The sequence below is a fragment of the Microcaecilia unicolor genome, chromosome 10 (assembly GCF_901765095.1).
Source record: "Microcaecilia unicolor chromosome 10, aMicUni1.1, whole genome shotgun sequence".
Lineage (NCBI taxonomy): Eukaryota > Metazoa > Chordata > Amphibia > Gymnophiona > Siphonopidae > Microcaecilia > Microcaecilia unicolor.
Window position 1 is genome coordinate 160292920 of NC_044040.1, and position 17035 is coordinate 160309954.

At 44.3% G+C, this 17035-nt stretch overlaps 1 protein-coding gene across 1 annotated transcript in view; it reads left to right on the plus strand.

Annotated features, from left to right (window-relative positions):
* The first annotated feature begins 1102 nt into the window (after positions 1 to 1102).
* The window catches only part of TRIM42 (tripartite motif containing 42), a 113519-nt gene continuing 97586 nt past the window's right edge, over positions 1103 to 17035 (plus strand). Inside the window, exons 1-3 of the mRNA XM_030215651.1 lie at positions 1103 to 1224; positions 6901 to 7105; positions 13116 to 13127. Of these exons, the coding sequence (XP_030071511.1) occupies positions 1103 to 1224; positions 6901 to 7105; positions 13116 to 13127 (339 nt within the window). The remainder of the gene's footprint in view (positions 1225 to 6900; positions 7106 to 13115; positions 13128 to 17035) is intronic.

Here is a 17035-nt window from a genome sequence, read left to right on the forward strand (position 1 = left end):
AAACTCTAATGCTTTAGGGACTTCTTACCCCAGGACTTTCAGCCTGCTGATCTCCTTTGGACACCCAGTCCACCCCCAAGTCCATAAGGTTAGCCAGTATCTTTCAGGGGCTCTCTCTTCTTCTGCTGCTAGCTCACTTCCCTCCTTTCACAACTCAGGTGGGGTATAAAGTGGTTAATTAGCCACCCAGGACCCAGCCTATAATCTCCTGCACCTGTGTGCCTCCCAGGGCTCTCCCCGGTCCTAGCGACCTCCACCTTCTTCTAGCGCCCTCTAGTGGCCTACACCGTATAGGACAGCCTCATACCTTCTCACAGTATGTGGCCCACACTCACTAGAGCACAGAGGTGACAGAAGGAAATAGGCACAGTTTGGTGATGGGAAAATAGGAGGGAGTAGTAGGGAAGGAAGGCCCCCCAAAGTTGTGCCACAGTAGTAACCTACACACACCCATAGGAGCCAACTGTAAAGTATTATTGGGGGTGCTAAGGCCAGTGCACAAAACTCCACCCTGGACACCTACATGATAGTTGCTCAATATTGGGGGTGTTCAAAAACCCACAGCACCCACAGAGTGTGCTCCTATGACACACATGAATACTACCACTACTCAAATAGAGCTTACAATGTAATTAAGATGCACACACAGGACAAGTAAGAGGGAAGGTATATGAGTACGGTAGGGATAGAGAGTAAGGGTACAGAGCAAGTGAGTAGGGGGTAAGGAAGTCAGGACAGCATCATAAAGATGGTCGTTTATTCTACATATGACCACACCCACCTGAAACTCGCTCCCCCTCCTCCCGCCCCCCACTCCCCACCTCCCACCTCCTGGCCCCAACTTGTATAACACAGTTTAGTGCAGCAGAACAGATAGCCCAGCTTCATAATCGTCAACCTACCTGAGCCCTCAGGCTCTGCCGAGGTGTCAAGGGACCCTATTCCGTGGATGCCCTCCTGGGGTAGGAGGGAGTGGACCATGAGCTCCAGGGGGGTGAGGTTGTCTGTGTCATGTGGTGGGGGATTGGGCACCAGCCTTGCGCCTCACATCCCTCCTCAGTTTCCGCCACTTGCGCTTGCAGTCCTCCACGTCCCTTGCACAATGGAAGACTGCATTGACGCTGTCATGTACCGCTTCCCACTCCCGCTGTTTGGTGGTTGCAGCCAGCCTCTGCCCTGTGGGAGCAAAGAGATTTCGGTGCCGTTGCTGGATCTCCTGCACCAGTAGCTCTACCTCTTCATCTGAAACATTTCCCTTCCAGGTTGGGGGCTGATGCGGCGGCATTGTACCAATGGGGTTTCAAAAATACCGAGTGAGTGGGCGTTTAGTCGCCAGGGACGCCCATTTTGGACAGGGGATAGGCGTTCCAGATATGGCCGGTTTCTTTTCAATTATACACACATTTCCTAAACGTCTCCAGCTGAGGTAGCGATTAGGCCCGTGTGATTTCGATTATGGGTACATTAGTATGGGCGTCCCCACCTGCCTTCCCTTTCTTCATTGCCATTTAAACCGCCATTTCCTGCGCTGGGACATTGCCGGTTGTTCTTAACATTCGTTTACAGGGTTTTACCCTCACTTATAATAAGGTTTGTGTTTGGCAATGTATGCTTGGTTACACCTGTGTATTTTGGGGGGGGGGGGGGGGTTGTGATTAGGGCTGGCCCTCAGCCACCACGCCTTCTGTTTCCACTCTTCCACATCCCGTGAGCCTCCCTTACTTTCTCCCATTCTCTCTGCCTGGTTGTAGCAGGCAGTCTGTGGTGGCGAAGAAATTGCTACAATCGCCCCAAATCAAGTACCCCTCGGTAAGGGTCAGTTCACTGAGGCAGACGTCCAGCTAATATTCCAGAAGATAGAAGGCGCACTACACATTCTTGAAACAGACGTTCATGGTAAGCTCTCATTTGTCTGCCACCTCTTCTCTTTCTGCTCATAATCAAGGAGTGTCCATTCACTGTATGTAGTCTGCTTTCAACTCTCAGCTAGCTCTCTTTTCACCAGGTTCCTGTGCACTGGTTGGAGGCCATCAGCGCTGTACTGTGTGGGGTTGGCAGGTCCTCAATGGTGTGGGTCAGCTGTTGGAGCTGCTGTATTGGTTCCCAGTAGGTTCCATCTTCCTTGTTTATGTGGTGAACCCCAGTCCCCATTTATGAAGTGGCCACCCATTGTCAAGGTTGATAGGAGGGGGAGGGGGAATAATATATGCAATGGATGTGTTTAGCACATTATTGAACACCTTCCTAAAATCCTCCATAGTTAGGGAACAAGAACATTTCTAACATTTGGTAGCCTGGAAAGTAGGCTCAAGGTGGCTACAGGTACTGCCTACTGAGTCCTTAAGACGTGGTGGTGAGGGAGAGGGTTCTGTGTACAGGTCCCAACCCAAATTACCTACAGGTGGCCACAGCCTGGTGGCTGCTGTGGCCTAGTGGTTAGAGCACCAGCCTTGTAATTACAAGGTTGCCGGTTCAATTCCCATTGCTGCTCCGTGTGATCTAGGGCAAGTCACTTCACTCTCGGTTGGCTCAGGGACAAACTTTGAGTCATCCTGTGACAGAGACAGACCCAGAATACCTGAATGTAACTCACCTTGAGCTACTACTGGAGAAAGTGTGATCAAACTTCCAAATAATGAGCACCATATTTATTTGTGGCCTTCTGTAACTCTTGTATTATATTGCAACTGTGATGAAGTAACCACCCATCTAATGGGCTTCCCTTCCCATTGTTTTCCCTTTTCTCCTCAGCACTATATACCATTGCTGATGTATTGAATGTGAAAATATGAGCCAGCTGTTTGTAACTCCTTCGTGGGCCCCCCACCAATGTGGCTTGTGGGTAAGGATGTCTGGCCATCAGAGAGCAAACATCATCTACAGGTATGTGCTACCTAGGGTTATGTGCAAGTTTCTACTTGGCAGATCACAAGTGCTAGACAACAAATCTCTTATTGATGCCACTCTGTGCTGTGGGTCAGTATGGTAAAGGGGGAGGGGAGGGAGAGAGGCTGGCTGGGCATTTGTGTTCGTGAACAGTAATATCCATCCAGCCTCCCCGCCCCCCCCCTGCACATATGGCCATGCAGGTTGGAATGAACAGGTGGCCTTCTGTATGGCCAACATTCTCAGACATGCATCAACTTTCTCATTCACACTGCACATTTCATGCTATGAATATTGCTGCCTCCTTCCTCTCAACTCAACAGCACCATTTGCTTATATGTAATGCACAAGGGAGAGACACACACACACACCCTGTTATTTAAAGTGTAACAAATACATTTATTTCCCCCCCCACCCCTACAAAACACCCCCCAACCCAACAAAGCCCCACCAACATTGCGATTCCCCCTCACATCTCCCCACAACCCCAACAATTCCCTTCCCCCCCACAACTCCCCACAACCCCAACAATTCCCCCCCCCCACAACGTTACTCAAGGGCGGGCACGCCCTCTGAGTAATGTCCTCTGCAGCAGGGCAATGAGCAGCCCCAGCAGTACCCTCAGTGGGCCCTGGAGCTGTTCATTGCCCTGCCGTAGGGCTCTGACCTCCTGCAGCAGCTGGTGCTGGCCATCTTCCAGCTGCTGCAGGAGGTGCATCATTGCACCAGCGCCAAGGGCTGCTGGAGCTGGCCCAAGGGCTGGAGCTGGCCCAGGGGTTGGAGCAGGCCCAGGGGAAGGCGTTGTGGCAGGTGATGGAGGTGCCTCAGGGGATGGGGGTGGCCGAGGGGAGGGAGAGGGCTCTGATGGTGGTACAGGTTGGGAGGAGTCCTCCATATAGTCCTCATCAATTATGAGGACCCCCTCCTCCGAGCCCGACTCCTCCTCCTCCTCCTGGTGGGCCTCCTGTGCTGCTGCCTCCTCCTCATCCTCTTCCAGGTGGGCCTCCTGGCCTGGCTCCTCCTCCTGCAGGTGGCCCTCCTGATCGACCTGCTCCTCTTGCTGGTGCTGGAGGCCTGTGTATGTAAAAGGAGTGTGATTGAGATCAGCACATACAACATGTCATTGAGATCAGCACATACAACATGTCTTGCATAGTGCAGTAGCTGGGTGGCCTGAGGCGGGGGATGGGCCAGGGTGTGGTGAGGCGTGGCCTATGCCCATGGGGAATGAGATGCATCAGATGACATGACAAGGAACCCTGGAACCTCCTCTGACACACACCACACAGGACATGTTGGCATACCACACTCATTGCTGACCAGCATGTTTGCATTGTGAGATGCGACGAGGTGTTGATGGGCAGTTGTTGTTGGTTTTATTGGGGGGGGGGGGCAGTGGGAAGGGTGTTGAGCACATAACTTTTATGTGAGTGAGGCCATGACATCCACTAAAAGTAGGACCTCAGGCAGGTCTACCAGGACACACTATCCAGCCACCCCAGAAAGGGGGATAGTAAAGTAAGGCATGTCATCTCATTCATCTCGGGGGGATGGTCGTTGGAAGTTGCAGCCACACTCATGGGAGGGCACCTGCAACCTGCATCCTTGATCTGGGACAGATATGTTATTACTTACTAGTTGGCTATTAGCCACATGGGAATTGATATTGTACAGCACATTTGCATTATTCAATAAATATATTTCCAAATCAGTACAGGTGTCCTGTATTGAATACTTACGGCGAGCCCTCAGGTGCCGTCGCACTGCCCGGATGACATCTGGGCGCTCACGCCTTACCCGGCGGAACCTCCTCCTGAGGGACTCAAGGTCCCTGTGAACCCCGAACCGTCTGTAAGATATGTTTGTAGAGCAGGAGTCAGGGGATGGTCCTTCTTGCCCTCTACACACACATTCATTTGTCAATCAAATAGCAGAGAGGGTCAACACTGTTGGGGGGGGGGGGGACCACTTCCATTGGTACAGATTCATAGGAGCCACCTTTTTTAAATTATTGGGCGTGCTAACCCCAGTGGGGATCACCCCTCCCTGGACACATACAAGGAATTTATTCAATATTGGGGGTGCTCAAGCACCCACAGCAGCCACCGAGTTGGCTCCTATGCAGATGATGCCATAGAGGTGGCCATGAGGCCAGAAAGTACTGTTTGTATGCATTATAATTTATGCTTGTAAAACTACTTTATATGTGTTATCAGCAATCCTGACAATTACCATGTTATGAAGATCCTTCTGTATGCTATACATTTATTTTGTTAAATGTTTCCACTATTCATGATGTATTGTAAGCCACATTGACCCTGCAAAGAGGTGGGAAAATGTGGGATACAAATGCAACAAATAACGAAATAACAAAATACATTATTGTAGGGATATGGGAATGGTCGTCCTTTCAAGAACATACATTTTATTAGTGATTGTGCATGTACCCATATTACTCATTATCCTTGCATGCACACTCCAGTTACTGGCTACATTGATGAGGGAGGGAGCTGTTATATGTGTAAGTACAGGAGGGGGGGGGGGGGGGCAAACACTTACTTCTCCAGCCTCTCCCTGATGCGGGACCAGGCTCTCATGGCCTGGAGCCTGGGGGGCAGGTGGTAGTGGGTGATGAAGAGCCTGTGCCGGTGCCTAAGGCATAGCCGCACCAGCAGCAGGCTCTCCTCCTCACTGAAATTTGGCTCCCTCCGTAAATGCGCCATTTTTTCAGTGAGAATAGGTGTGGGAAAACAAGTGCCTTATATGGACGTCCTTGCACAGCTCCATATATGGATGACCATCCCATATATGGCCCTATCAGCACGTGGACGCCGTCATAAGCATAGACGTCTTTGACGTGCATGACTGGTTGTTATGCGTGCGGCCCCTTCCTGCGTGCGGAACTTGCCTTATATAGATTAGTATGAAGCACCTGACCCTTTTCACATATACACAATATGCATATAGCTGCATGTTGAGTAGGTACAGTGCATGCAGTTCCAGACATCCAGATAGGGCACATATGAGGAATGTTCGGTGGATCAGCAGGATCTTTCTGTAGTTGACGCGTATAAACGTCCCTCATATTTTCCCTACCTGGATGTCCAGAACAGCATGTACTGTACTTGCGGTACACCTATGTACATTGTTTTACACACTTTCTGATTTGGGCGTTTTCAGCTGCGATAATCGACCGTGTTAGGGTGCCCTAGCTAGTCACGTTTATGCGCTCATCATTTGGTCGTTTTGCAACAGGGATAATCGATTGTCGAAAAATGCCCATACTATTTTTCGATTATACCTGCCTGATTTTGGACGTTTTCGTAAGGACGTCCTAATTCGTACTTGGACGACCTTTTGATTATGCCCCTCCACATCTACATATGTTATTTTTACATGTGCCATGCATAGGCATTCTTGAGGGCATAGTTTGGGCAGAGCAGAAGTTGCAATGTATCACATGATTTTTTATCAAATATGTGGGTTCATTTGTATAATACTTGAACACATTTACCTCAACTTCAGTAAAGATGTAATTGTGTATGTTGGAATTTAAACACAGTTTTGGAGCCTACTTTGTAAAGGCACATAGGCACATATGTTACCTTTGTAAAACATGTTTAAAATAGGCACCCATTTGCTGCTCGAACATAAGCATCTTCTTATAAATCATTCCCCAGGTATTAATCTTGACTAATAAATACTTGAAATGATTGCTATTGCCCAAATGGATGCTCAGGTAAAATATATAAGAACTGCCTGAATAATTATGACATTCCAGTGTTGTCATCATTGCAGCAGATCTTTCCATATGAAAATAATTCTAACTACATCCTTATAAGGAATGGGATTATGACTTCATAATAGCTCCCTGGCAGCCACAGGCATATATGTGGGGCATTTTCACATTTGTAGGCCATCATAATCAGACAGGAAATACTGCTGTTATTAAGGATTTATATTAACAGCTCTGTGAATACTGCTAAAAAGTGTCATGTGTTTTCAATGTTCAAGATGTATGCAAAAGCTGTGTCAGTGTCGAGGAAACTGTATGAAATGTTGTCCTGAATGCACATGCTACAAGTGCAAATGTTCACCTCAGGGAAGCTGTAGATGTGAATGTAAAGAAAGTCCAAGCTGTCTAGGCTGTTTTTGCCTCAAATTAGCAGACCCACCTTGTTACTGTGTCAAAGTGAAAAAACCATGTTGTGGATGTTTTGCCCTTGTTGGTCCAAATCCCCAGAACCTCAAGTAAGTATATTCAGAAAATTCTTCCACAACGTCAGCTATGATTTCCACATTCTACAGGTTCATTTTGTAAAAATTTAGCTTGCAAATTGCTTCCAAGACTATTGTTTTATTGTATGTTACCTAGATTAGTAGATAGGTGGGATATAAGAAAGTTTTAAACAAATAGATAAATAAAGTGAAAGTGACATTGAAATTGTTGAGTTGACTGTGGGGCTCATTTTCAAAGCACTTAGACTTACAAAGTTCCATCGGTTACTATGAGGCGTATTTTCAAAGCACTTTCGAAAATGCGTTTAAGTCAGACTTTGGATGTTTTGCACTAAACATACCAAATCCGAATAGGACATAAATGTTTTAAAACATCTTTTTTTTTTTAAGTACCATTTCAAACTAGGTTTTGTGCTTTGTACATTTGCTTTTTTAGGCCATTCTCAAAAAAAAAAAAAAACCCATACAAGTTAAAAACACCCAAAATCAAGCCATTGGTATGTAGGAGGGGTCAGCATTTTTAGCAAACTGGTCCACCAGACATCCCAGGAGAGCACTGGGGCACTGCTGGGGACTTCATATAAATGATCCCAGGTACACATCTCACTGTTGCTCCCTTATCTTGTCTGCTGAGCTCTTCAAAATGTCTAACTACTGTACACCACTACAATAGCCCTTATGGGTGAAGAGGGCACCTATATGTGGGTACAGTGGGTTTCTGGTGAGTTTTGGAGGGTTCACAGTTTCTACCACAAGTGTAAAAGGTAGGGGAGGTATGGGCCTGGGTCCACCTGTCTACAGTGCACTGCACCCACTACTACACTATTCCAGGACCTGTATGCTGCTCTAATAGACCTGGCTATAACATCTGAGGCTGTCAGAGAGACTGGTGAGTACTATTTTTGGGCAGTGGGAGGGGGGTCAGTTACCACTAGAAGAGTGAGGGGGGGGGGGGGGGTTAACCCTGATTCCCTCCAGTAGTCATCTAGTCATTTAGGGCACCTGTTTGTGTCATATTCATTATAAAAACAGATCTAGACCCAAATGTTGTTCACCCTAGATGTTTTGGTTTTGTTCCATTATGGCTGTAAAGCATCCAAGTGTTAGGCATGCCCTAATCTCGCTTACGGAAAGCCCCCGACATGCCCCTTGTGATTTGGATGCACTGCAGATGAAAAGCATAGATAGGCATCTGCAAAACAGGTTTTGAGAATACCAATTTGGACATTTTGAGAAGAAATCTGTCCAAATGGTGTTTAATGACACTTTTTAGATGTTTTTGTCTTTTGAAAATGAGCCCCATTGTAACTTATTATGGAACTTTGTAAGTCTAAGTGCTTTGAAAATATGCCTCCACGATATCAAATGTAGGCTAGTGATACTTGTCTAACCTGCTGTTCTAAGCTTCAACCAAGATAGTTAGAATGCAGTTTCAAATAGATATTTGTCATGTATTCCAACTTTGGATTATGCCCTTAGGGGGTAATTTTATGAATGTGAAAGAAATGTTTTAGATGTGGAAAATAGCAGATATAAAATTAAGTGGAAGTATACATATGTACAACCATGTGTAGTGTGGATGAAACAGGGTGGAATTGTGAGGTATATGCATACTTTATAAAATTATGTATACCTGAACAAATTATACACAGAAACTTGCACCTGCCTGTGAAAGCTTGGTGAATGCTAAAGTCCTGGGCCTCCTAGAGGTGTATAAACAACTACTAAAGGCAGATTCAAGAACAAACAAAAGACCCTTTATTTCAGGATAGTAATGCAAACATACACTTAGAATCAGTCCTAACTTCTGCGCTATGAAATTCTTGGCAGTCCCTCAGCTACTGCTGGCAGGTCTTGGAGGCTTCCCTCACCTATCACTGGCAGGACCTTAGAGGCAGAGTCTGACCGAACCTGGGATCTTTGGTTTCTGCCAAAACTGAATCTGTGACCAAAGTTGGCCCCTCGGTTTTGGCAGAAAATGAAACTGCCCCCCCCCCCCCACCTGACGAAAAAGCCCCCTCCTGGCAGTGGTCCCCCACTCTCTCCGCTCTTTCTTCATTGGACCTGAGGTTCGTACTTGCCCCCAAAGAGATCACTAGACCACCAGGGCTTCCTAAGGTAGGCTCGGGGAGGGCCTATAGGTGGTCATGTGGGATGAAGGATGATTGTGGGGGAGGCGTGAGTTTCGGGTTTCAGCTGAAAATGCACAGGCATGTTCAGCTGAAACAAGAAGCAGGGTTTCGGACCAGTGGGTTTCAGTGCTGAATCCAAATCTGAAACTGAAATTCACTTGGCCTCTACTTGGAAGCTTCCCTCATAAAAACATAAGCATTGCCAAACTGGAACAGACTAGAGGTCCATCAAGTCCAGTATCCTGTTTCCAACAGTGGCCAATCCAGGTCACAAGTACCTGGCAAGATCCCAGAACAGTAAATCAGATTTAATGCTGCTTATCCTAGAAATAATTCCAAATTAAACTTGAAGTAGAGGAAATGATTAGAGTAATTAATTAATAATGGAGGGGGAGTCTCATAAGTCTACACAGCTGATTTCACTTCACCACATGGTGAATCTTGGCTTGTGTGTGTGCTTATAATCATGGACTCGCCTTCCTCCTCCTTACTATCAATTCTGTGCTACTCGTGTCTTTTGTAACACTGGCTTAACACTCTCTAGGACAAATTTAACAATCCTGATGGCTACACATCACTTATCTGTATCAGCTGGTGTGCCCACTTTCCCTGACAGGTGCCTGTTTCGCTGCTACCGCTTTGTCAAGGGGGAGTCATAGCACCGGACCTGCAATGATACAATTGATATGAGAGATGCGTGCAATCCTAAGCCATACTTATAACCCGTACTCTATTCTTATTCCACCCTGGGCTTACAGTTAACTCCTTAAGTGTGCCGTCAATTGTATCATTGCAGGTCCGGTGCTATGACTCTGCCTTGACAAAGTGGTAGCAGCGAAACAGGCACCTGTTGGGGAAAGTGGACACACCGGCTGATACAGATAAGTGATGTGTAACCATCAGGATTGTTAAATTCGTCCTAGAGAGTGTTAAGCCAGTGTTACAAAAGACACGAGTAGCACAGAATTGATAGTAAGGAGGAGGAAGGCGAGTCCATGATTATAAGCACACACACAAGCCAAGATTCACCGTGTGGTGAAGTGAAATCAGCTGTGTAGACTTATGAGACTCCCCCTCCATTATTAGTTAATTACTCTAATCATTTCCTCTACTTCAGTTTATTTTGGAATTGTTGACATTATAAGTAGAGAAGAGCCACATACAGTTGACATATCCTAGAAATAAGCAGTAGATTTTCCCAAATTATTAAATTATTAAATGACTTATGGACTTTTCTTTTAGGAAATTATCCAAACCTTTTTTAAATCTTGCTAAGTTAAATACTTTTACTAAATTCTCTGGCAATGAATTCCAGATTTTAATTACACGTTGAGTGAACAAATATTTTCTCCAGTTTATTTTCAAATTACTATTTAGTAGCTTCATTTCGTGCCCCCTAGTCCCAGTATTTTTGTAAAGAGTAACCAAGTGATTCACGTCTACCCGTTCCATTCCACTCAGCTGCTCCCATGGGCCTCCCTGATTCACCATCTCAGAGGCTATGCCTTCTGGTCTTGGCTTTTCCATTTTAACTCTGTTAATGTGGCCTTGGGAGGATGTATCTTAAGAAGAACTAAAATTAGCCAGACACTTCCTCACACTACATATGAAGAGGTGTAACTTTGTATGGAATTGTTTGTGCAGGAAGGGGAAGGGATTTTAGGGTGGGGGTTTTGTTTTCGTTTGAAACTCAAGATGAGTTACCTTCAGATACAGAGTATTTTTTCCTGACCTGGAAGGCTTACAGTTTAAAAGTCTGCTATTCAAATGATTTATGCTCCTAAATTAGGCTCTTTGAAATTTACTAGGACTGAATGCTTAAATTTATACTCAAAATTTCATTAAAACCTAAATTTAAAAACTTACAATGTGAGTGGCAGCAGGGGCAGATTTAGATCACGGTACTATGCATAAGAATATAAAAATAGCCATACTGGGTAATACTGATGGTCCATCTAGCCCAGTATCCTGCTTCTAGTGGCTAATTGCAGGTCACAAGTAACTGGCAGAATCCCAAACAGTAGGAAGATTCCATGCTACTCATCCCAGGGATATGTAGTAGCTTTCTCCCATGTCTAGCTTAATAGCATATTATGGACTTTTCCTCCAGGAACTCATCTAACCCTTTTTTAAATCCAGATACGCTAACTGCTGTTACCATATCCTCTGGTAACGAGTTCATTGAGTGGAAAAAAATATTCTCCTATTCATTTTAAAAGTATTAACATGTAACTTCATGGAGTGTCCCCTAGTCTTTGTATTTTATGAGAGAGTAAGCAATTGATTCATGCTTATCCATTCTTCTCCACTAAGGGTTTTAAAAAATATATTTATTGAAATTTTGACAATAATCACAAGCAATAATTACACTTGCTACAGAAAAGAGAACATTGGCCAAGAAAAAGAAATTAAGACAAGTATCTTATAAAGGAATAAGTTAGCACCAAAGTCTACACTAGTCCACAATTATAGGGGGAGAACCAAAACATAAACAAAGTATTAATGAAGATGTGACCTAATGTCTAAATAAGTCATTCCTGGTGCCTCGGGTCAATGCACAAAACTGTCCATCGGCCTGGATGATACTGGGGCTGAGTCTACTGTCAACAGATGCTGCACTTCTTCCCCATCTCGGAAACGAGTTCTCTAGGAAAAAAGGAACACCGTGGCGGAGCTCAGCACTAGATGCCAGCCATTTTGGAACTTACTCTACTAAGGGTTTTGTAGAACTCTATCATATCCCCCCCCCCCCCCCCCTTGGCTGCCTTTTTTTCAAGCTGAAGAGCCTAACCACTCATGCCTTTCCTCATATGAGAGGAAATCCATCCCCTTAATCACTTTGGTTACCCTTCTTTGAACCTTTTCTAATTCTGCTATACTTTTTTGAGAAAAAAGAACTGCACACAATACTCAAGGTGAGGTCACACCATGGAGTGATACAGAGGCATTATATTATTGTTTGTCTTATTTTCTAACTTCTTCCTAATAATTCTTAGGCATCTGTTTGCTTTTTTGGCCACTGTTGCACACTGAGCAGATTTGAATGTATTTTCCACAATGGCACCTAAAATCTTTTCTTGGGTGGTGACCCCTAATGTGAACCCTAGCATTAAGTAACTATGATTTGGATTATTCTTCACAATTTGCATGGCTTTGCATTTGTTCACACTAAATTTCATCTGCCATTTTGATGCCCAATCTTCCAATTTCCTAATGTCCTCCTGCAATTTCTCACAGTCTGCATGTAATTTAACAACTTTGAATAGTTTTGTCATTTGCAAATTTAATCAGATCATTTATAAATATGTTAAAAAGCACTGGTCTCAGTACATATCCCTGGGGCACTCCACTATTAACCTTCCTCCATTGAGAGAAATGACTATTTAACCCTACCTTCTGTTTTCTATCTTTTAACCAGTGCCCAATCCACCACAGAACATGGCCTCCTATCTCATGAATTTTTAGCGTTCTCGTAAGTCTCTCAAGAGTGACTTTGTCAAAAGCTTTTTTAAAATCTAGATACACTACATCGACCAGCTCACCTTTATCCACATTTTTTTCATACCTTCAAAGAAATGAAGCAAATTGGCTGAATCCATGTTGACTCTGTTCCATTAAACCATGTTTGTTCTATTATTTAGTAATTTAATTATTTGTTTCTGTCATTTTGCCCAGCATTGCCACCAGGTTTACCAAACTGTAATTTCCAGATTTTAAAAAACTGGTGTTATATTGGTACCATCCAATCTTACTACTACTACTACTATTTAGCATTTCTATAGCGCTACAAGGTGTACGCAGCGCTGCACAAACATAGAAGAAAGACAGTCCCTGCTCAAAGAGCTTACAATCTAATAGACAAAAAATAAAGTAAGCAAATCAAATCAATTAATGTGTACAGGAAGGAGGAGAGGAGGGTAGGTGGAGGCGAGTGGTTACAAGTGGTTACGAGTCAAAAGCAATGTTAAAGAGGTGGGCTTTCAGTCTAGATTTAAAGGTGGCCAAGGATGGGGCAAGACGTAGGGGCTCAGGAAGTTTATTCCAGGCGTAGGGTGCAGCGAGACAGAAGGCACGAAGTCTGGAGTTGGCAGTAGTGGAGAAGGGAACAGATAAGAAGGATTTATCCATGGAGCGGAGTGCATGGGAAGGGGTGTAGGGAAGGATGAGTGTGGAGAGGTACTGGGGAGCAGCAGGTTAGTAGAAGAAGTTTGAACAGGATGCGAAAACGGATAGGGAGCCAGTGAAGTGACTTGAGGAGAGGGGTAGTATGAGTAAAGCGACCCTGGTGGAAGACGAGACAGGCAGCAGAGTTTTGAACCAATTGGAGAGGGGAGAGGTGACTAAGTGGGAGGCCAGCAAGAAGCAGATTGCAGTAGTCTAAACGAGAGGTGACAAGTGTGTGGATGAGGGTTTTGGTAGTGTGCTCAGAAAGAAAGGGGCAGATTTTACGGATGTTGTAAAGAAAGAAACGACAGGTCTTGGCGATCTGCTGGATATGAGCAGAGAAGGAGAGAGAAGAGTCAAAGATGACCCCCAAGGTTTTGAGCTGAGGAGACAGGGAGAATGAGAGAGCCATCAACAGAAATAGAAAATGGGGGAGTGGGGAGGTGGGTTTGGGGGTACTATGGATGGTTTTAATGATAGGATACAGATCAGCAATTTCATGTTTGAGTTCTTTCAGTGCCCTGGGGTGTATCATCCCATCCAGGTGATTTCTATTCTTTAACCTGTCAATTTGGCTCAGTATCCAGCTTATAATCGAACGAGAATAACGCCCAAGTTCCGACCTAAATCGGGAGATGGGCGTTCTTCTCACAAAAACAAATAAAGCGGTATAATCGAAAGCCGAACTTTGGACGCTTTCAACTGCACTCCGTCGCGGGTGCGGACAAAGTTGATGGGGGCGTGTCGGAGGCGTGGTGAAGGCGGAACTGGGGCGTGGTTATCGGGCGAACAGAGATGGGCGCCCTTCGCCGATAATGGAACAGTTTTGAGCTAGAATTTAGGACACTTTTCCTGGACCCTGTTTTTTCACGAATAAGGCCCCCAAAAGTGCCCTAAATGACCAGATGACCCCCAGAGGGAGTCGGGGATGACCTCCCCTGACTCCCCCAGTGGTCACTAACCCCCTCCCACCACAACAAATGATGTTTCACAACTTTTTACTTTCACCCTCAAATGTCATACCCTCCTCCCAAGCAGCAGTATGCAGGTCCCTGGAGCAGTTGTTAGGGGGTGCAGTGGACGTCAGGCAGGTGGACCCAGGCCCATCCCCCCCCTACCTGTTACAATTGTGCTGCTTAATGCTACTAGTCGTCCAACCCCCCCAAACCCACTGTACCCACATGTAGGTGCCCCCCTTCACCTCTTAGGGCTATAGTAATGGTGTAGACTTGTGGGCAGTGGGTTTTGAGGGGGATTTGGGGGGCTCAACACCCAAGGGAAGGGTGCTATGCACCTGGGAGCTCTTTTACCTGTTTTTTTGGTTTTGTAAAAGTGCCCCCTAGGGTGCCCGGTTGGTGTCCTGGCATGTGAGGGGGACCAGTGCACTATGAATCCTGGCCCCTCCCACGAATAAATGTCTTGGATTTATTCGTTTTTGAGCTGGGCGATTTCATTTTCCATTATCGCTGAAAAGCAAAAACGCCCAGCTCACACCTTGACGAATAAAACATGGGCGTCTTTTTCTTTTAAAAAATACGATCCGCCCCGCCCCTTCACGGACCCGTTCTCGGAGATAAACGCCCATGGAGATAGGCGTTTCTGTTCGATTATGCCCCTCTATGTCTTCCCAGTTCTCTGAGATTTGATTCAGTTCCTCTATATTATCACCACTGAAAACCATTTCTGGCAGATATTCTTTTGGCTCTAATAGTCTCTTTCACTTCACTGTTTAACCATAGCTGTCATTTGCTCTTCTTTCCACCCTTATTAATACATGGAATACATCTGTTCTGAGCTTCCAAGATGGTATTTTTAATAACGTCCATTCCTGATTTAAAGTCCTAACCTCTGCAACTGCTCCTTTTTAGCATTTCTTAAACCATTTTCTTCATTTTTTATAGTTGCCCTTTCAAAAGTTAAATACTGCTACAGTTGATTTCCTTAGTGTCTTCACTCCACCTTATTAAGTCAAATTTGATCATATTATAATCACTGTTTCCCAGTGGACTCAATACTGTTACCTCTCACACTAAGTCCCACATTTCAATAAGGACTTGCTCTCCCTCTTGTTATTTCCTGGACCAGTTGCTCCAAAAAACAGTCATTTATTTAATCTAGGAATTTTACCTCCCTAGCATTTTCTGATGTGACATTTATCCAGTCAATATTATGACAATTGAAATGATAGAAAATCACGAAAACTGTTTCCTAAAAATAGTGAAGGACCTACCTAATTAAAAAAGCAGGAAACTTCATTAAACTGGAGAAAAAAACACCTCAGGCCTACTGCTTTGCTCCTCATGAAGTGAGTACCTCACCATCATAGTCCACATTCCAAGCCAAATAGATAAAGACTGACTTCGAATGTGGACACTTTTAACTTAAGTACAAATTTGTTTTATGTGTCTCATTTTTTGCTATGTTAGGAATGTTAAGGAATCATGGGCATGCTTATTATGTCAACAAGATGGCCTGGAGTCATAAGAGTCCAGACAATGGGCCTTCATAGTTTTGTTCTCAAAAGGATAAGGATCACGGGGATGCGTGATAGTGGGATTTTCACAAAACTTGAAATCCTACATTTCTTTTGTCTCATGGTGCTTTGTTAAATGCTAAATCATTGCTTCTCTGTTGTCATATAGTTGACTGTTGACCTTGCTTTGTATTACTGTTTAGCAGTTTGTTATATGGTTCTTTTGATCCTGAATAAAAACCTTTAAAACTTAACTGTAAAGAGTCACCAAAGAGAGACATTGCACCTTACTGATCTGCATAATTTTATGAAGGATTCTATTGAGAAAACATATTATGGACCTTTGTAAAGTTTTTCAAACTAGAAAAAGGTTGTAGAATTAATATTGACAGTACTTAAGAATCCACACAAATTTACATGGGAAGTTTTATTTATTTATTTGCTCTTGATATACCGCCATATGACCTGGACTAGGCTTCTGTGTGGTTCACAAAAATAAAACGGAAGAGGAGAAAAGTAGAAAAGGAGAGGTAGAGAGCGAAGGAGGTCAGTCAGCAGTTATATCAAAGGATTGGGTGAAAAGGTGATGTTTGAAAGAGAACCTGTGCGGAGACAGCCTTTGGCGAAACGTGAATTCATGTCGGTTTTGATGTGTCTCTTATTATGATTTTACCTATACTTCAAAATGAAAAATTTAAGAAGAATGAAAGATAACTACTTTGTCTAAACTACTTTTGAGAAGAAAATGATTAAAAAAATATATGGCTGAAGGATCGATGAAGATTACATGCTCACCCTATAAGTATGCTTGGTTCAAATAACATTGCCTAATGGTTGTAGCATGCATATCTGATAGATCCAACAGTATTTCTAGAATTTACTTTTAAAGTGAATATGTGAGAAATATATATAGGAGCTGGGCTTGTTGGTATTGTAAATTCAAATTGAGACATTTTGCAAAAAAAAAAAAGCCTCAATCCAACGTCTAGCACACAGCCATAACTGAACCACAAAAATGTCTAAATTTCTGGTTCAAATATGGCTTTGAGCTAGATGTTTTTGAAATAAAAGAACACCCGCAGAACTAACAAGAAGGGAAGTCCAGTGGCGTACCGTGGTGGGGGCGGTCCACCCCGGGTGT